The 21,242-nt window shown below is 41.8% G+C and overlaps 1 protein-coding gene across 4 annotated transcripts in view; it reads left to right on the forward strand.

The window, feature by feature from the left end:
• The first annotated feature begins 8,448 nt into the window (after positions 1 to 8,448).
• The window catches only part of HERC2 (HECT and RLD domain containing E3 ubiquitin protein ligase 2), a 219,079-nt gene continuing 206,285 nt past the window's right edge, over positions 8,449 to 21,242 (forward strand). For 2 of the 4 annotated variants that reach the window (XM_036856965.1, XM_036856964.1), the window contains exons 1-2: positions 8,449 to 8,783; positions 9,160 to 9,262. In XM_036856965.1, coding sequence (XP_036712860.1) covers positions 9,191 to 9,262 — 72 coding nt within the window. In that variant the 5' untranslated portion in view covers positions 8,449 to 8,783; positions 9,160 to 9,190. Of the gene's footprint in view, positions 8,784 to 9,159; positions 9,263 to 21,242 lie in introns of those variants that run through there. The other 2 variants (XM_036856963.1, XM_036856966.1) reach the window with 2 other exon arrangements.

Genomic DNA, 21,242 nt, shown 5'->3' on the forward strand with positions numbered 1-21,242 from the left:
TTAAATAGAGATTGTCAAAAGTATCCAGTCCAGGACTCTGCATTTATATTTGATCTCTTAAATCACTTAAGTATCTCTTAATTCTCTTTTTATCCAGTTGAGACACTTTCTTTACACCACTGACTTGCTGATGAGACTAGGTCAAATTATTCTCTTGTGATGATTTCAGCTTGTTCCTCTAATCCCTATGTTTCTTATAACTCAAAAGTTATAAGAGGCTATGGGACTTCTCTTGTGGTCCAGTGGTTAAGATTCCACGCTCCCAATGCAGGCAGCCCAGGTTCAATCCCTGGTCAGGGAACTAGATCCTGCATGCCGCAACTAAAAGCCCGCATGACACAACAACTAAGACCCAGCAGAGCCAAATAAATAAATAAAAATAAATAAATAAAATTAAAAGTTATAAGAGCCTAAAGACTTGATAGATTTAATGGAGACATTAAAAACAACTAGAATGTATCATGGGTAATATTGTGTATTTCATATTGCATCAGAAGACTCAAAATATCTAGTTGACCTTTCATAAGTGTTACTAACAGTGGCCACTGGATTAGGATGACGTCAGTCAGGACAATTAAGGTTTTCCCCCTGTGACTAGAAAGCCATTTGGGTAGTGTTGCTGTAGGAATGCCCAGTTCCCCATCAATCATTTACCCAATGGTTTTAGTGTGAGTTCCCTGAGTCAGTGTTATTAGGATTTGAAAACAATGCTTCCCTAATTACGTCATTCCTTCTACACTTATTATCTGGCTTCTTCTGAAAAGTATATCATCAGAATAGGTGAAGATATGTTTCAGAAATAACTCTTGAATCCCAGTAACTAAAAAAAAAACCCACAAAAGTTTGTTTCTTGGTCAAGCTACATGTCAAATATGGGTTGACAGTGGGGCCACTGCTCTCACAATCACTTAGGGACTCAGGTTGATGAATGCTTAAATTCAGCACCTGCTCCTACAATTGTCATGCAGAAGAAGAGAATGCTAGAGGGTCTCACATCAGCAACTTAATGTTCCAGCCCAGAAGTGATGCACGCCTCTTCTACCCATGACCCGCTGACATGACACTACCTCACTTCAAGGGGAAATACAACCTTCCATATGCCTGGAAAGGAAGAGGAACTCTTTCTGGTGCTACTGCTGGTTATTGAGTAGTTACAGATTGCCTGACACCTCACATACATTGTCTCTGACTGGCTGAACATTCCAAGAGGTAGGCAGTAACACCCCCATACCATAGATAAAGAAACTGAGGTTAAACAATTTCCACAAGGTCACATAGAAGGTAGCTAACTCAGAATTCAGGCCTCTCTGACTCTACAGCACATGGAGGAATATTTTGGTGGGATAAAAGTATCTTTTCTTTTTCTTCTTTGTCTTTTCCTTGGGGATAAGTTTTGGAGTTTGGGGTCTCCTTCAGCTCTGAATAACTAACTGGAGCTAGAGTGAGGCCAAGGGGAATGATGATGATGGTGATGATGATGGTGGCTAACATAAATTAAGACCTTACTAGGTACTGTTCTAGGCACATTGCATCAATTATCTCAATCCTCAAAGCAACTCTATGAGGTAAATACTTTTATTATCCTCATTTTAAAGTGAGACAAAATAACTCGCCAAAAGTCACATAGCTAGTAAGTGGCAGAAACAAGATTTGACACAAGCAGTCTGACTGCCCTCCCTCTTAATCATTGCAAACCTGACCAATCAGAGAGGTGAAGAAATTGTAATAGACATTTACAAGTACCTACCCAACTCATGCATCTTATTTGAAAATACATCGAACCTATAGCTTCTACTGAAGGACTGGGTCTAAGTAGGTGTTTTGTATCACATGACTCTCCTCTTGACTCTGATGATTGACCCAAGGGTGGACCCCTGCCTCAAGAGAGAGGGACCCCCTCCATGGCCTGGGAATAATCAAGGAGATATCCTCTCTTGGACATTGGAAGTTGGGGTGTGGGTCAGACAGATGGTGGGGGTCTTTGAGCCATGTATAAACAGATGAAAGCCAGATTTCTGAGGAAAGATCTTTCCAAGTAGAGAGAACAGCAAGTGCAAAGGCCCTAGGACAGAAACATGTTTGGCATGTTGAAGAAGTAGCAAGAAGGCCTCTGTGCTTGGAGTGAAGTGGGTGAAGAAGAAAGTGGAAGGAAGAAAGGACAAAGGAGTCAGGAGTAAATCAGGTATGGCCTGTAGGCATGATAGTGACCTTAGATTTTATTAGAAGTATGATGAGAAGCCATTAGAGGGTTTTGGTCAAGGAGAGGTAATCGGAAGCATATTTGAAAAGCATCATATGGTTGCTGGGTGGAGAACGGATGATAGGGGCACAAAAATGGAAGCAGGGGGAGCAGTTAGGAAGCTCTTGTGTAGGTCCAGGTGAGAGACGTAGGCGTTTTGGATCACATTATTGTGGAGGTGATGGGAAGTGATGTAATTCAAGATAGAGCCAATGGGATTTATTCCTGGAGTGGATGTTGGACATGAGAGGAGTTATGGATGATTCCAAAGGTTTGTTGCCAACAAGTTTTGGCTCCCTGTGCACCGATGCCGAATAGAAATACGGAGACAGAGATTTGGAGGATAAGAAATAGAGAGGTTTTTTATTTTCTTTGCCAGGCAAAGGGAAGACACAGCAGGCTAGCACCTCAAGAACTGTGCCCTCCTCCTCTGGGAATTGGAGAAGATTTTATACGCAGGGCTTGCAGTCCCGGGTATATAGTGAAGGTTTTGCATTTTTTTTTTCCCTTGCATTACTTCAAATCAGTCATAGCTGGCGTCAGGCAGCGCAGTAATTGGGGTCCGGCAGCCTGGTAATTGGGTTCGTTTGTCTCTGGTTTATGGGCCGGCGACCTTCTTTATGAAACGCAAAAGCTACAGGGCAGGGATTTGTTACAAGGGGGCATAGCCCAGGATGCACACGCGCCAGGATGTAAAAAGGTTAGGGAGTGACAGGTACAGGATGTAACTCACACAGAGTCAGGGGTGATAGGTGCAGAATGTAATTTACATAGTGTCAGGGAGTGAGGTTAGCTTTGTGAAGTACAAATCTAGTTACAGACACTACAGATTAGTGACAATTAAAATAAAACTAGGAGTGATTAACTCTTTCAGGCCAGGTTATGTTTCTTCTCTAGCCTGTTCACTGTTCCCTTTATTTTCCTTGTTCTCAGGAGAGGGGAAAAAAAACCCTTGACTTCTATTTTTATTGCAACAAATTTTGGCCTGAGCACCTGGGTGAAAGGTAGTCTGTTTACTGAGAAGAGTAGGGGGTGAAGAGGTGAGACCCTACATTCACTTTTGAACATGTTAAATTTGAGATACATATTGTTCTTCCAAATAGGTCATTGGATGTAGAACTGTGAAATTTAGAACTGGAGATTTATACATCGTATTCCTTCAATTCTGAGGTACACATTTTCCATGTATTAATATCTCTGAAATCAGGATGCATCCTGTTATCAATGGCTGTCAGACAAGTGGAAGTTGTGACTCAGTTATGACATCTTCTCTGACACCTTTTAGTGAGATTAAGAAAATAATAGCCTCAACACATCTTAGATTTAATGAAAGATGTCAAACCGGGGAGTTATTAGCACATTGAAAGCCACAGGATTAGATGACATCACCCAGGGAGTAACTGTTGGTAAAGAAGAGAGCTGAGGGACTTCCCTGGTGGTCCAGTGGTTAGGACTCTGTGCTTCCACTGCAGGGTGCACGGGTTTGCTCCCTGGTCGGGGAACTAAAGATCCTGCATGCCCCATGGTGAGGCCAAAAAATTAAAAAAAAGTAAAATAAAATTTAAAAAAAGAAGAAGAGAGCCGAGGAATAAGGTTGGGTCATTCCAATAAAGAAAGGTCAGGAAAATGAGGAGACTGATGAAGAATTTCCAGTCATGTAGGAAGAAACCTGGGAAAATGTGAAGGAAAGGTTTCAATAATGAAGATGCGAACAACTGTGAACTTACTACTGGGAGCTCACATGTGGTGAGGACCGATGACTGACACGAGATTTGGCCAAGTGAACCTCATTGGTTACCTCTCCTAGAGTGTTCTGGTGAAGTGGTGGGAACAAAGCCTGACTGGTGTGGTTCAAAGGAGAGTGCGATGGAGAAGTAAAGGTAGAAAGTAGAGACCACTTGAAAAAAAAAATTGCTATGAAAAAAGAGAGAAATGAGGTAGCTTCTGAAGGGATATGTGGAGCTCAAAGGAGGGTCTTTAAAGCTAAGATCCTTGGCCTATTTATAAACTGATAGACCAGATGCAGCAGAGAGAGAAAGATGGAGGGGAAGTGAGGCAAGTACTAATACCTGAGTGGAGTCATTGAGAGGTGAGGGGGTGGATCCAGAACCTTAGCAGGGGGATTGTCTACCTATTAGATATGGGAAGATTTATCCACAGTAACAGAGGCAAGAAAGAAGCTACAGAAAGAAATTATGATGGTAATTTTCATGGTGAGAAGTTTTATCAGTTAGGGTGCTTCTGGCTGCAATAACATCTGGTTGTTAATTTTTTCTACCCTTAGTAAGTCTTAGGGTGAATGGGCTCAAGATTGGGTGAGTGGTGCATGTACACCTTCCAGGGTCTCCTTCCATCCCTCCACTCTGCTGCTCCACAGCTGGCTGGTTTTTCATTCTCAGGCCTGTTGTATCCTGATCACCAGAGAGCTGTGCAGCACCAGGGGAATGGAAAAAATATTGAGTAGATACTCAAGTGTGTACCTCAGGAGTTCAGCCACATTCCCAGTGAGTGGAGTGGACTAACCCAGTGTTGAGGTTTTCCAGGCAAGTACAACAGAGGGAGAGAGGAACAAGTGATTAGAGATTATGGGCAAGTGATAAAAGAGTCAGAGGCTCACAATTGTGATCTTCAAGGTGATTTGGTGAATGGAACTGATGATGGTGGTCAGTGGCTCAGGTGGAGCAGGAAGTAAGATGGTTAAAAGTGAGGCCCTGAGGAACTGAGAGTTAGGGAACTGGGTGGTGACTCATGTTCTTCAGTGAACGTGAGAAGTGATGAAAAGGAGTATGGATTATTGGAATCAGGAGCAGAGGGTGGTATAGTCAAATAGCAGTGTTTCAAAGAAGTTTGGCTTTTCGTCTTCTTTTGTTTTGTTTTCTTAAGTGAAGCAGGAGGAAAAATGGTATAAAAGTGGCAGAGAATGATATTGCATCTTCATGCCTTAGGGCATCTTCATGCCCTAAGATGTACAGATGTGGGAGAATAAAAAGTGACTGTTTTCCACAGGGAACAACAAGATTTTCATTAGAACAGTAACATGATGAGAATATTAAAAAATCAATTGAAGATGTTGCTGAAGATAGTCTGTAAGTTCCACAGGGTTTAGGGGTAGAGGTAGAGGGGTAGAGGTGGGGGAAATAGATGAGAAGTAGGAACCTAAATAAGATTAGGGATAAACAAAGCTTTACATTTATTTGTTGTTGTTGTTGCCTGTGCTTTTGATGTCATATTTAAGAAATCATTGCTAAATCCATTGTCATGAAGCTGAAGATTTCCCCCCATGTGTTCTTCTAAGAGTTTTACACTTTTATTTCTTACTTTTAGGTTTGATCAATTTTGAGTTAATTTTTATATATGGTGTAAGGTAAGGGTCCAACGTCATTCTTTTGCATGTGGATATCCAGTTTTCCCAGAACCATTTATTGAAAAGGCTGTCCTTTCACTATTGAATGGTCTTGTCAGAAATCAATTGACCAGATATGTGAATGTTTATTCTGGGTTCTGTATTCTATTCCATTGATCTATATGTTTACCCTTTTGGAAGTATCACACTGTTTTGTTTACTATAGTTTTGTAGTAAGTTTTTGTATCGGGAAGTGTGAGTCCTCCAAACTTGTTATTTTGCTAGACTGTTTTGGCTTGCATGTAGGTTTTCATAAGTGTCCATTATCAGGTTGAGGAGTTCTCCTCCCTTTCTAGTTTGCTGAAAGTGTTTATAATGAGATGTTGGATCTTCTCAAAAGCATTTTTTGGTATCTATTGAGATGCTTTGAATGTTAAATCAATCTTGAATTCTTGGGATAAACTCCACTTGGTTATGATGTATTATTCTTTCTATATGGTGATGGAATCTATTTGCAAAAAGTTGGCTAAAATTTTTTGCATCTATGTTTGTAGGGAATATTGGTCTTAAGTTTCCTTGTAATGTCTTTTTCTGGTTTTGTTAGCAGGGTAATGCTGGGCTTATAGAATGAAAATGTTCACTCCTCTTCAATTTTCTGGAAGAGTTTGTATAGAATTTGTGTTACTTCTTTATTAAATATTTGGTAGAACCAGAATCCACCAATGAAACAATCTGGGCCTGGAGATTTCTTTTTTGGAAGGTTTTTAACTGTGAATTTAATTTCTTTAATAGGTATAGCCCTGTTCAGGTTATCTATTTCTTTTTGAGTGAGTTTGGTAGTGTATGACTTTCATGGAATTAGCCCATTTCATATAAATTGTCAAATCTGTATGTATAGAATTGTTTCTAGGACAGGTACCCCCTGCTTTTCAAAAGTTTGCTTTATGCCATGTTGCTTCTATGAAAAGACCTGCATTACTACCTGTTTTTGCTAACCAAAAGAAATCCCAAAGAGAATTTTCCCTTTTATGAAAAAAGGCAAAAAGTGAAAATAGCATTCAGCATTTGCTTTTTTTTTTTTAACATCTTTATTGGAGTATAATTGCTTTACAATGGTGTGTTAGTTTCTGCTTTATAACAAAGTGAATCAGTTATACATATACATATATCCCCATATCTCTTCCCTCTTGCGTCTCCCTCCCTCCCACCCTCTCTATCCCACCCCTCTAGGTGGTCACAAAGCACTGAGCTGATCTACCTGTGCTATGCGACTGCTTCCCACTAGCTATCTATTTTACATTTAGTAGTGTATATATGCCCATGTTGTGAGCTGTTATAGAGGTACCTGCACCCCAAGCAGCAAGTGGCACCACCAAGCTCCTTCCCTGGGAACTACACTCAGCATCTCATCATCAAGCCACCATAGCTTCGAATTGTGTCTGTGAGTATCTGAGCTTTATCGCAATTTACTTCGTGCATCCCTTAGCAAGATGTGTCCTTTCTTTGTTTTACAACATTTCCATTCCGAAAGGTTGCATAGGAATTCTCTTTTGGATAGTTGGGGAAACCTGTATTCCCTTACTGTCCTTTTGAGGTCTTTAGTGATAAATTTTCTTGCATTCCATATATTGGTAACTTGTGTGTTTTCCCTCTTTTTGGAGGTCTCATCATAGCTTATAATCTTTTCAAATGATTGGCTTTTATTTTAGTTTCATTGATTTTTCTCTATAGTTTTTCTGTTTTCAATTTCATTTATTTCTGCTCCTCTATTGTTTCCTCCCTCTTCTTGTTTTGGGTGTGTGCTGCTCTTCTTTTCCTAGTTTCTTAAAATGTAAGCTTAGCACAGGGAACTCTACTCAATACTCTGTAATGGTCTATATGGGAAAAGAATCTAAAAAAAGAGTGGATATCTGTATATGTATAACTGATTCACTTTGCTGTACACCTGAAACTAACACAACATTGTATTGATCAATAAATCAACTATACTCCAAAAATATTAAAAAAAATAAAGTTAAGTCTAGAAATCAGGAAAATAAAGAATGGGAAAACAATAAAAACATGTAAGCTTAGATTGTTGATTTGGGTTCTTTCTCATTTTCTAAGATAAGGAGTTAGTGTTATAAATTTCACTTTAATCAGTATTTTAGTTGAGTCCCACAAATTTTGATGTTGCATTTTGATTTTGTTCAATTCAAAATAGTTCTTTTCCTTTGAGATTTCTTCTTTGACCCATGGACTATCTAGAAATATATTGTTTAACTTCCAAGTGTTTGGAGATTGTCCTGTATCTCTTAATGATTTGTAGTTAATTCTATTATGATCAGAGAACATACTTTGTATGACTTTGTTTTAAATTTCTTAAGCATTGTTTTCTGGCTACTGGTTCAGTGGAACTAAAAGCTCTCACTTCCTTCTCTGATCCCCCTGCTACCAGCTGCTCCATGTATTCTGAGCAAGGTTTTAGTTGCATTCAGTGGGACAGGCAGGAAGAGGCTCTTGCAGACCCCATCCCGCCTCACCTTCAGCCCTAGCCCCCGCCCACGCCGAACCACCCTTCAGCACCACGCTGTCTCCGCACCGGCTGGCTTTCTGAGAGCGCGGGGAGAAGTCCGGTTCAGGAGCGTGTGCGTGCGTGCGTGCGGCGGAAATCCCGCCTCTCGGCGTCTTCGGTTGGCCTTGACCGCAAGGGGGTGAGCTCAAGGAGGAAGAGGGGCCGGATTGAAGGAAACTTGGAGAGTCGGCAGAAGGGGCGGGGATGCTCCTCTTCCCGATTGGCTGGGCCTGCGGAGACGCCTCGATGCGATTGGCTGGGCCGCGGGGGCCGTAGCCCCGCGTCGGCCCGCCCCTCCGGCCTCCGGAGGCGCCGGGATTGCAGGCCCTGGGATTGGGAGTGCCGGCGGAGCCCGTGGCCTTTGGGGCTGTGTCCGCACGCGCCGGAGCCAGGCAGCCGGGCCTCTGCCGTCCGGTCTTCGTCCTTGGGGGGCGGCGAGGGCGGCCGGCCGCTGGGGCGGTGTGGGCCGGGGCCGGGCCAAACCGGGGCACGGCGGGCGTTGGCGCAGCCGCCGGACCAGGGCCTGCGCGGACCGCCCGCGGCGCGCGTCTCGGGCTGTCTTTTCATTTCCAAGTGATTATTGTTTTGGATTTTTCTGCAGACGTGAATTTTGATTAATTTATTTCACGCACCAGTTCTGGCCTGAGGTAAAGCGGAGGATGCGTGCTGGTGTCATTTGTCGTTGAGATGTGGGCTTCTTGCAGTCTGTGTGTTTACCTTTTGGATTTAAGGGAAGGGGATGACATTGTGATTTGGTCTTGTAACCGTCCATTCTCAAGGTCTCGCCGACGTGGTACAGACCCGGGCGAATCCCGTGTGTGACTCTTACCTGGACTGGAAGTAGGCTTTTTCCTTTCTCGCCCCATCTTTCTCTTTCCCTCTCTCCTCCTCTCACTCCCCTCCTCCAGAGCTTCTCCTCTCCCTCCTTCCTGTTCTCTCTTTTTGCCGCATTAAACCTTGCGGTAGGGTTTTTGTAAAATTCTGAAAAGGTTTAGGTCTTCAGCGTTTCTGTTTTACTTGCAGGTTTGACGACTGGGAGGAAATCGGGGGAAAGATGCCTTCTGATTCTTTCTGTTTGGCTGCTCAGGCTCGACTTGACTCCAAATGGTTGAAAACAGATATACAGGTGGGGTTTTGACATTCCTTTTTCCTGGTGTTTTCCTGCCTACAAATTTCTGGTGAACCTTTTCTTTAGGATATGTAAGGGCATGCAGATTAGATCTTGCCATATGAGAGAAGCAGGTTTGTTTTCTATAACTTTAAATGTACCTTTTATTGTGTCAATTTTTATTGCTCTTTTTATAGTGTGGTGTGGCTACAGTTTAATTACAGTTATTTATAAGTGCAAGAAATGAGATAGTTATGCAAAAATTTTTTGTTATTATTTTTTAAGAGGTCTGTATCATTCTTAGCCATATCTTGGTGACTGTTTAGTGATACTTTTTGAGATGTTCAGTTAATTATGTGGGGGAGAAGTGACATACAGTCATTTATTATGTCCTGCAGAAACTCACTTATTTTTATGGGATTCTGTGTTTGTGTTTCTGGAGAGACAAGGGTTCAGTTGAGCTGCTTGTTTTGTATTCTCACTGGTCTTACTAAGAGGAGTGCTTGGATTTTCACGTCAAGAACATGTGGAAACAAAATGTTAGCCTTAGACTCTCTAATATTTTGTTTTAAGGTAATTGCATGCTTGTTCAGAAATTGCCAAATAAATAATGATGATGTTTCTGTAGTCTTTTCTTTATCCCAAGTTAGTTTTGTTTGCAAATGGAAAAACTGTGTTTGTAACTCCCTGTTGCCCTCAGAAAGAAATGGCTAAAATATTTTGTAGTGTATATGTGTTTTTTCCCTCTTCCCTGAGGTTAACCATTTTAAGTATTTCTCAAGTAATCTTTTTTTTTTTTTTTAAAGAATTTCACTTATTTATTTATTTATTTTTGGCTGTGTTGGGTCTTCGTTTCTGTGCGAGGGCTTTCTCTAGTTGCGGCAAGTGGGGGCCACTCTTCATCGCGGTGCGCGGGCCTCTCACTATCGCGGCCTCTCTTGTTGCAGAGCACAGGCTCCAGACGCACAGGCTCAGTAGTTGTGGCACACGGGCTTAGTTGCTCCGCGGCATGTGGGATCTTCCCAGACCAGGGCTCGAACCCGTGTGCCCTGCATTGGCAGGCAGCTTCTCAACCACTGCGCCACCAGGGAAGCCCTCAAGTAATCTTAACCTTGTTTAAATACAGTCTTACATACTGCATGACGCAAGTCATGTATTCTGTAAGCAGTTGATCTTAGATACTTGAAGTGAAGCATTATTGCCCTTCTTAAATTTTTTTCTTTTAAGTGTTGAGTCCCAGTTGGTTTCAGAGCCAAGTGTTAAGAACTATGTTGTGGGTGATGGGATTGTTATTAATGGTGTAATGTTAGATAAGAAAAACAAGAAGAATTGGGTTAAGAATTGGCATAGTAGTGACTTTTTTAAAAAAAATTTAAACATTACCTTTTATTTAGCAATTACTTTCTGTTTTCCTTTGACTTTTTTTTTTTAAATTTTTTTAGGGAAGGCTCTTTTATTTATTTATTTTTTTTAATATTTATTTTTGTCTGTGTTGGGTCTTCGTTTCCGTGCGAGGGCTTCCTCTAGTTGTGGCAAGTGGGGGCCACTCTTCATCACGGTGCGCGGGCCTCTTCACTATCGCGGCCTCTCTTGTTGCGGAGCACAGGCTCCAGATGCGCAGGCTCAGTAGTTGTGGCCCATGGGCCTACTTGCTCCGCGGCATGTGGGATCTTCCCAGACCAGGGCTCGAACCCGTGTCCCCTGCATTAGCAGGCAGATTCTCAACCACTGCGCCACCAGGGAAGCCCTTCCTTTGACCCCCTTTTTTTTTTTTTTTTTTTTTTTAAGCAAGGGTGGGGGAAGTGAGAGATGAATAATTTCTTATTTACAAAATCTTGAGATTCAGGCAAACTGATTTTAAGAATTGTTTTTATTTTTTATTTATTTAAAAAAAATTGAAAAGAAAATTTATTTATTTTATTTATTTTGGCTGCGCTGGGTCTTAGTTGCTGCACTCGGGATCTTTAGTTGAGACATGTGGACTTCTTAATTGTGGCATGCATGTGGGATCTAGTTCCCTGACCAGGGATTGAACCCTGGCCCCCTGCATTGGGAGTGCGGAGTCCTATCCACTGGACCACCAGGGAAGTCCCAAGAATTGTTTTTGTATTAGTGTTTATATATTTACAGAACTTTTTGAAGTAAAGAACTTTACCTAATGAAGTTTTTTTTCCCTTAGTAATTATAATTGAATAATTGCTAAATATGAGTTTTAGTATCTTGATCTAAAACCGGTTTAATGCTGAGTTGTGTGCCTACAGAGAGTCAGGCAGATATACATAAAAAGAAACACCACTTATGCCTTAGAGCGATTACCATTTTACCTTTGGTTTATTTAGAGTAATATACAGTGCTTGGCCCTTCTTAGACATTTGAGTACTATTCAGAAGTCTTCCAAACTCCTAGGAATAAGTGAAGAGACCTAGGTCCTAGGAATAAGTGAAGAGACCTAGGTTTTGGATAGAGGAAAAATGTAGTATGGGTATTGAAGCTGTGAGATAAATGAAAATAGTGTGAAAAAAGTGATTGGTGACCTTGGTTCTATACAATTTCTCCAGCATTGCTTATTAAATGTGAGGAATGAATGAATGTTGTTGTTTTACCCTAAGGAATAACTTAGACATGGTTTACTCTTTGGAATCTTTCCTGAAAACACATATTGTGGATGCCGGCCTTATGCTGACAGGTTTTACACTTATCTTGTTGGGGATGTCTCTCCCACCTGGAGTGGGAAGGGTCCCCTTCCTTAAGTAGGCTTTTGTATTGGGAGCAGGATTGACACCTGGGTAATGCATAATATGTGGGGTAGAAACATGTTTCTTAGCTGTAAGAGTTAGCTAATCTATTTTTCTGTGGCTATTTTTATTTGAAATGCCTGTGAAGTTTTCAATGACTTTAGAAAGGAAAAATTTTTGGAGATTGTGAAAAGTTTTAATATGTGTCTGTTATAGAGAATGTAGACACTAATCCTAGACTTTCTTGATAAGAGACATTTAGATCCCTCAGGCCTCGGACTTTGTAACCAGCTGCCTCTAATGGACTACCCATTATATGGCAGGCATATATCTGGTTTTTACATATATAATGCTTTTTACTTCTTCAGTACTCTTTTCTGGTTGTTGTGTGGAGTTCCTTGAATCGCCATCTTCCTTCACAACTCCCTTGAGGAGGCAACAAATACAGAGCTGAGAAGTGTTAGCTACATAATCACTACCATTACCATGTTTATATTTACAGTAAAAGTCCTTCTGTCTGATGTGATTGGTAGTTTTTCTGGTGAACCAAAAAGTCAATTAAGCAAAAGAACTATAAAAATAGTACATAATACCTTAAAAACTTTTTATTCTTAAAATATATATGAATATTTATTTCCTAGTCTTTTTTTTTTTTTCTTTCTTTTTGGCTGTGCCGTATGGCATGTGGAATCTTAGTTCCCTGACCAGGGATCAAACCCTTGCCCCCCGCAGTGGAAGCGCAGAGTCTTAACCACTGGACCACCGGGGAAGTTCCTTGCTAGTCTTGATGTAAGGTTAAGGGTGTGTCTTTGAGCATGGGTCCACGAATGGCGTTATCCTGTTCTTTTTTGAATAAGCTGTACTCAGATCAATCTCCTACAGTTTCTATTTTTGGGTTCTTTGAAGTGGAACATGAAATTAGATATGTATGAAGCAATTTTTAAAACTTTTTATTTTGAAATAATAATAGACCCACAGGAAGTTGCAAAGAAAGTAGAGAGGTCACGGTATACTCTTCTCCCAGACTCCCCCAGTGGTACAGTCTTAGGTAACTATAGTATAATATTAAAACCAGCAAATTGACATTGGTACAATGTGTGCATAGTTCTATGCCATTTTATCATATGTGTTTATTCATGTAACCACCACCACAATTAAGATCCAGAAGTGTTCCATCACCACAAAGATCTCCCTCCTGCTGTCCCTCTATAGTCACACTCAACTTTCTCTACCATTTTTGACCCCTGGCAATTACTAATCTGTTCTCCATCTCTATAATTTTGTCATTTTGAGAATGTCGTATGGTATGTGACCTTTTGAAACTGGCTTTTGTTCACTCGGTATAATGCCTTTGAGGCCCATCAAAGTTGTTGAGTATATCAATAATGCAACTCAGACTGAATTTTTCTTTTCTTCTAGTCATCAATTTAAAATGATTCAGCATGAAAGTTAGCTTTTAAACTTAACGTTATTAAATGTATATATTGTCACTTTACTCTTAGAAATATCAGTAGATTAAAAAATGTAAACATGAACATCCTGGTAAATTCAAATCTCAGGTTTTCCAGTTGACAGATGATACGTAGAAATAAAAGGATGTTGTACATACAGGTAACTTAATTGATTTTCATAATGACTTCTTGTGATTACTTTCGTGTCTGTGAATAGGTAGTATTGCTCAATTTTTTATTCATGATTTTGGTTGTTTGTATCTTTTCTGTACTTTGGACCTGTCTTGTCAGGGGTTTATATATTTTGTTAGTCTTTTTTAAAGAACTAACTTTTAGCTTTGGTTCTTGGAAAAGACTAATAATAGTTATAAAGGAAAGAAAATGAGTTTATCATTAGACTTGACAACAAGGCCTTATGCAGAAGAAAACTGAGTAACATACTCATGGCACCCAAGAAAAGAAAATGTGAGCCAAGGATTTTATGTTCTAGCAAAACTGACTTTTCAGGTAGAAAGGACACAAGTTTATCAATGAGCAGGAACTCAGAAAATATTGTTTCCATGAGCCCTTCCTGAGGAATTGAGTAGAGAAAGATCTTTAGATGACTGAATGACTGTACATTGACATGAAGACTGGTGGTGGGCATTAAACCTATAGTTATGGGTAGAACCCAGAGTGAGTTTTAAAAGGGAGAGAGCATAGCATGTAAGAGCTGTATGCTTAGACGTGTTGGATTATAGTAGAACTGTTCTGCAGTGTCTAATTTAGTAATCCTATGCATTGAAGTTTTCACTTTAGATCTTGTATTTTTCATCTTTAGAGGTTCCATTCCAGTCCTTTTTGTATCTTCCATTTCACTTGTCATGATGTTCATATTTTCCTCTCTGTGAGTACATGGAACATATCTATAATAGAGCTTTTAACATTCTTGTCTGCTAATTCCATCATGTCTGTCATTTCTGCATTTATTTCGATTGACTGAATCTATCATTTCTTTTGATTTATTGCTCTGGTTATGGGGCATGTTGGCATGCCTGGTAATTTTTTTTTTTTTTTTTTTTTTTGGCTGTGTTGGGTCTTTGTTTCTGTGCGAGGGCTTTCTCTAGTTGCGGCAAGCGGGGGCCACTCTTCATCGCGGTGCGCGGGCCTCTCACTATCGTGGCCTCTCTTGTTGCGGAGCACAGGCTCCAGACGCGCAGGCTCAGTAGTTGTGGCACACGGGCCAGCCGCTCCGCGGCATGTGGGATCTTCCCAGACCAGGGCTCGAACCCGTGTCCCCTGCATCGGCAGGCAGATTCTCAACCACTGCGCCACCAGGGAAGCCCCCTGGTAATTTTTTATTGAATGTTGGACATTATAAATAAATATTATGTTATTCTGTGTTAGATTTTATTTTATTCTTTTACAGAACATTAGTTTTGTCTGGCATGCATGTAAGTTACTTGGGATCAATTTGGCCTTTCAAAGATTGATCCTAAGGTTTGTTTGGGCTGATTTAGCACAGCCTTTAGTCTTGGGCTAATTTATCTGCCTTATTAAGGCAATGTCCTTCTCAGGACTCTAATGCTTGGTGTGTTGGGAGGTCTTTCTGTTCTGGTTGGTGGAAACACAAGATTTCCCAGACTGTGAATCATGGGGGTTCTGCCTACTCCTTTTTAGTGCTTCTTTCCCCAGCTTTGGGAGTGTTCTGAACCCATACCCAGATCAGTTCTCAGCCAAAGTCTCAAGGGGTCCCCTCTGCCCATCTCCAGAGATCAGTCTCTCTGCAGCCAACTTCCTCTCCTGTATTCTTGTCATTTTGACCTATTTATAGCTGGTCTGTCTCCTCCATTCAGCAAGACCTCTGGGCTCTATTTGGGTTCCCCTTTCCTGTGTTGCAGCCTGGAAGCTGCTTCCAGGCATTAAGTTTGGGAAGTTGTAGCCCTTATTTCATTTGTTGCCCTTATCAGGGCTCACAGTTCTGGGCTGTCTGTTGTCCAGTGTTGGAAAACAGCTGTTTGATATATTCTGTTTGGTTTTCTACCAGACAGGTAATTCCTAAAGAAGTTAATTCTTCACAGGTGGAAGCACAGGCCTTCCCAATCTGCTTTTAACCTCATTTATTGACTTCTTAATTTTAGATACTGTTTTTTTTTTGGTTTTAGAATTTCCACATTTTTGTTTGAATGCATTCTATTGAGGTATAATTATATTTAGTAAAATGCACCTATTTTAAACGTTTAGTGTGAAGTGTTTTGGCAGTTTGCTTAACTGCCACATTAGGTACTCTTCTATAGTTTCCAGTTCTCTGCTGAAGTTGTTAATGTGGTCTTTCAGGTGCCTGAACACATTAAACCTTGCGCAGCCTCTTTAGATTCCTCGACTGCATCTCCCTTTCCCTCTGGGTTGATACCCCAGCGTGCCTGTGGGCCGCCCTTCTCCTCCTCGTCTTAGATGTAGTGTCACACAGCAGGGCGTAGGTTAGGGCTTCCCAGCTGCCTACCATGGAGTTGCCGGTGACATCGTCTGGAAGGTGGGGGAGAGCAGGAGCTCACTTTCCACGGGGTGAACATTCACCGCTTGGTAAGGAGAGATAAGGGAACTGGGTATTTTAATTCCCACCCCCCACCCCCTTTTTTTCCCTTCTTGGACGGGTCTGTGGTTTCTTCTCGCAGACCTTGGCGAAGAGCCCCACATGCCTGGGGAGCGTGCCTGCCGCACACCATGGAGTGGGGACCGGTGCAGTAAAACGGGAGTCTGCAAACTTTTCCTGTAAAGGGCCAGATCGTAAATATTTCTGTGGGCCATGTGTCCTCTGTAACAGCTGCTCACCTGTGCTGATGTCATGCAAAAGCAGCTACAGACAGTACATAAAAACAAGTGCATGTTGGTAGGCTCCAGAAACTTTATGGATACTGAAGTTTGAATGTCATAATTTTCATGTGTCATGAAATATTTTCCTTCTCTTGGTTATTTTTCGATCACTGAAAAATGTAAAAGCCACTCTTAGCTTGAGGGCCATATGAGATCAGGTCGTGGGCCAGGTTTGGCCCCTGGGCTGGGCCTTAATTTGCTGACCCCTGTAGTAACTTGCTGCATCATTTGCTGCCTATGCTTCCTTGTCTTGCCTCTCCCTCTGCCCTTCCCCTCACTGCCCTGGGCTGGCATCTACCAGGGAAAGTGTCAGCACTTTAATCTGTTACTCGGGCTTTCCTTTTTAGGGCAGTCTGTATCTGTATGTCTGTTTTCTGGATCCACTCTTGATTTGTTTATGCTGTCTTCCATTTTTTTCATTTTTCAGTCATGTGGTCTTATCTTACCCATTTTTATTTTTGTTTGAGTTCTAGGTATTGTACATGAAAAATTGTTGTGATCATTTGGGAGCATTGGGTAATGCTTTCCTCCTCCAGAGAGGATCTGTCAAACCAGTAGCACTAGTGACCTCAGGTTACTTCAGAGCAGTTTTGATGGTTCAAACCTGGGCTCCTGCCGGTCTGCGTGCACCTCACCCGTACTTCTGTGTGTGTGGCCCTTCGGAGTTCTGCTCAAAGCATGGCATGTTTACCTCTTCCTCACAGGCCTCTTCCCTGTGAGCACCATGGCTCCGGCCTCTCAGCAGCTCCACTGAGCTGTGCTTGGTCTCAGCCCTGCTCGCAGAATTGGCAGGTGCCTCTAGGGAGGCAGCCTTTGGCTCCCTGGGCTGTCCTCCTCTCCTTGCTGCCTGGATGTCTTCAAACAGGTGTACTTTATGTTTCTTTCTGACCTTTCCAGTTGTTCTAGAAACCTGTTCTTAAAATTTTTTGGAATTGTCCTGTGTTCAGTAGGTGTTTAGAAAGTATTTTTCTGCAAGGCTAAGAAAAAAAGCCAGATATCTTTACTTTAGTCATCTGCAGATATTTGAACAGTTCCCGTTTCAGGCATATTTTAAAAATAGAAAAAATAAACATTTTCTAACTATAAGTTAATCAAAATGCCATTTATTTCATTTGGCATATTCTGTTTCGGATTATATTGTGTTCGGATTATTTTATATTATTAATTATATTATATTCGGATTATACAGTTCTGAAGTAGTGATTTTAATAGATACCTTAAGGGTCAGCTTGCCCAATTCTATTTGGTTTTCAAGTATTGGTAGCACCTGTGATGGCTCCCCCAGGCCTCCTTACTGCACGTGTTGGTGCATGTTGTGGTGTTGGTGAGAAGAGAACAAGCTTGAGAGTTAGGCCTGTTCCCAAAAACTCTGACAGCCTCGGTGTTGTGTGATCTTGGTCAGGTAATTGAACTTCTAAGTTTTAGTTACTGACCCTCAGAACTGGGCCTATTACTACGCCCCTTGCTGGCTTCTTTTCAGGATGAAAATGCCTTTACCTGCTATGTCATTTTAGAGGTGTGAGGTAAGAATGTAAGAGCACATTGGAAAAGGGTCCTAAGACTGAGTAACGCTAATCAGAGGCATCTGGATTCTACGTGAAAAAAGTTAAAATTTAAGATCTATATTGTCACCCATTGGGAACGTTTATGTAAATTACCTACTAATAAAGACAAGTTATTTATAGACTGTTGTACAAATACTCTTAAACTGACAAATTGAAGTGACTTTTACTGCTTGTGCAGGTTATTCTTCCAGTGCCATGATTATTTCCCAGTTTTCCCGGCCTCTTTCTCCTTGGGATCCTGTGCTTCCCTCCCAGTGCCTTGGAATGCTCTCCCAGGGCCTTCATCTCTGCCTTCTGCAGTCTAGCTCTTTCAAGCCCTGCTCCATGGAAACTTGCTTTGTTGCCTTAGCAGTGTTCCTCCTTCCTCGAATCCTTTCAGATGCCCGAACCATTGTAGTTTGGTGGTTACTCGAGTTCACGTCCGCAGTTCCTAAGAGGCTTCTACAGCGAGTATCCCTCCAGACACCCAGTGTCTACCTTCCACACAGCTGCCCTGCTCTTATCCTTCCCAACATGACCCGAGTGATGAAAGAATGGGGGGCGGTAGTGATAGTTCTTGTTTCCATGTAAGCTGGGCTTCTTCCTTGGCTTATTCTATAATAAATGTTTCGTCCCCAGCCACCCTGGGGTAATCCTAGTGGGCAGTCGGGGCTGGTCCACCCTCCCTCCTTCGGCATTAGCATCTTCTGCAGGTCTACAGCCCATGCTGTTGACTCCCAGATTTGAACCTCTAGCCCTGAACACTCTGCTAAGATCTGAATTTGTATTTGCAGTATGTGTGTAATTGTGTCTGTGTGTGTATGTGTGTACGTGTGTGCACGTGCATGGGGAGAGTATCTCCATGTTTATGTTCAGTAGTTGGTGCAAATCTCAGTGGTTAAAACTGAGCTAATTCCCTCTCATCCTGAGTCTGTTCCCTACCTGGTTTTTCACTTTTCACATCTGCTCTGTCCCGTTTGATCTGAAATGTCTTACATACTTCTTCTCTTCCATGTCTTGGCTTAGGCTCTCATCCTGTTTTGGGGAGCTCTTAGCAGAGGCCTCCTAAGTTATTTCCTCTGTTTCTGGTTTCTTCCTCTGTCCTCTCCACTGCCCTGACGCTGAGTTATGGCTGGAGGTGTGATCATTTATTCCCTGGCCCCTGGAGGTGGCGTGTGACTGCTGGAGCACAGCACGCGTGGGGCTATCTATTCTGGCCGCTGTTTGCCTGTGTGGCCATGCCGGCCAGGACTGAGGCCAGCGGCAGCTCTTAGCTGCCCTCCTCTTACGCAGACCAGCAGATGAGCCAGGCCTTTCCATTCCCGCATTAAAACCTCAGGGGCCCTGAACGTTTGTGGCTCACTTTTTAGAAACGATTTACTTCTCGCTCTGCCAGTTAATACTTTTGCCCACAGTCATGTTTTGGTCTCAAGTATGTTTATGGCAGTTATCTTGTTAGTGATGTGGACAGATAAAATATCAGTGCTGAGAGAAAGTTGTTGCTTCTGTGAAAACTAAGTTAGATGCCAAATTGGTTTTCTGTTGCTATGTAACAAGTCACTGACCAGAAATTCAGCAGCTTAAAACAACTCCGTTTACTCTCTCCCCCTTTCTGTGTGGGTCAGGTGTCTGGCCATGGCTTAGCTGGGTCTTCTGCTTCGGGATTCACAGGCTGCAGTCAGGGTGCTGACCAGTCTGCTTTCTCATCTGGAGTCTCACTGGGGTCCTTGTGGGCAGAATTCAGTTTGTTGGGTGTTGGGTGGGGCTGAGCTGTGGGCTCCTAGGAGACGCCCCCTCCATTGGCAGCTCATGGCAGTGGCTGGGAGAGTGTCTCTTCAGGATGGCCCCATCCTCTTAAGGGCTTTTACCTGACAGGGCCCTAGGATAATCGTCCTTTTGGTTAACTAGAAATCAACCGATGTGAGACCTTAATTATATATGAGAAATTCCTTCACTTTTGCCACAGAAGGAAACAAAACCTAGTCACAGGTGGAAAGTCCCGTCCTATATTCACAAGTCCTGCCCACACTCAGAGAGAGGATTACACAGGGTGTGTGTGCCCCAGGGGGGGCAAGGATCTTGAGGGCATCTTAGATTTGCCTACTACACATTGTTTGGATAAAAGTGAGATGCTAAAAAAATGACTTGTACAGGTTAGGTAAGAGAGAACTGTAAAGGATTGCAGGAAAAGCCTTGCAAGTCTAAAGGAATTGTGCACTAAGATTGCTCACAGAGTGCCCTTCAGTTCTTGCTCCCTTTAAAGAAACTGAGTCTGGAAGTAGTGGATGCTTCATGAGAGTGGCGAATGTTGGATTGATGACAAGGGACAAGCTGGTGGACTTGTGAACAAAGAAAAGGCCCTGACCTCCCATTAAAAGATGGGCAAACAGAGGTGTCTCTTTTAGTGTAAAGTGTCTTGTATGTCTGAGAAGAGGGTTTCTGTTGTACCTGCCGTTTTCAGAATGGATGCCTTCTTTGGGTGTTCACCATGCCCCCGCCCTTCAGTGACTGCTTTCTCTGGGAAACCTTTTCTGACTTCCAAACACTGACAACCAAGAGCACTTTTGTGAGCGTTTTTGTTTTGTCTTTGAATATCACTATGGACTCGTGTTTTTATTTAAAACTTTTTCAGTCCAATATAGTCATTATGTATTTTGATGTTCAAAATTATTCTAAATTTGGCCAGTGAGGGAGTCCTCATCAGGCTTTGAGCAGCTTTTTTGGTGCAAACTTAAGATATTCCAGGCTCACCTTTCTGCCCCGGTCCTTGACTCAGCCTTTTTTTCCTAGAGTCCAGGTTTCATTTAGTGGGAAGTGGTACTTGGAAACCAGTATCTGGGTGCTGGGTGTACTCACTGCTCTCAGAGTGCCATTGATTTTAGGTCTTTTCCAAAGACAGTGCAAGCAGATATATTCAAATATAAATTCATGCTGAGATTTCCAATTCAAATTGTTCTTAAAAACTTCCTTGATTTTATCTTTTATACTTAAAATCTTAGTTTCTAGTAACATTAACATACTTTATCATAAACATACATTTTATTATATTAACATTGCTTTATCCTACAATATATATACATGAAATAGTTGAAAAATTTTAATGTCAATATTATAGTTGTGAATAAGACCAATTAGTAAAGTTTAAGGTTTTTTTTCCCTTGAAGTATATCCAACTAAAGGTGTATAGTTGAAAAGGCTCTTGAAATACAGTTGACCCTGAACAACGCAGGTTTGAACTACGTGGGTCCACTTGTACTTGGATATTTTTCAGTAGTAAATACTGAAGTACTACACGGTCTGTGGTTGGTTGAGTCTGTGGTTGTGGAGGAACCGTGGATATGGAGGGCTGACTATAAAAGTTATATTTGGATTAACCCCTGAGTTGTTCAAGGGTCAAGTGTACTTTTCTTTTTGA

Source organism: Balaenoptera musculus, chromosome 7 (genome assembly GCF_009873245.2).
Source record: "Balaenoptera musculus isolate JJ_BM4_2016_0621 chromosome 7, mBalMus1.pri.v3, whole genome shotgun sequence".
Taxonomy (NCBI): domain Eukaryota; kingdom Metazoa; phylum Chordata; class Mammalia; order Artiodactyla; family Balaenopteridae; genus Balaenoptera; species Balaenoptera musculus.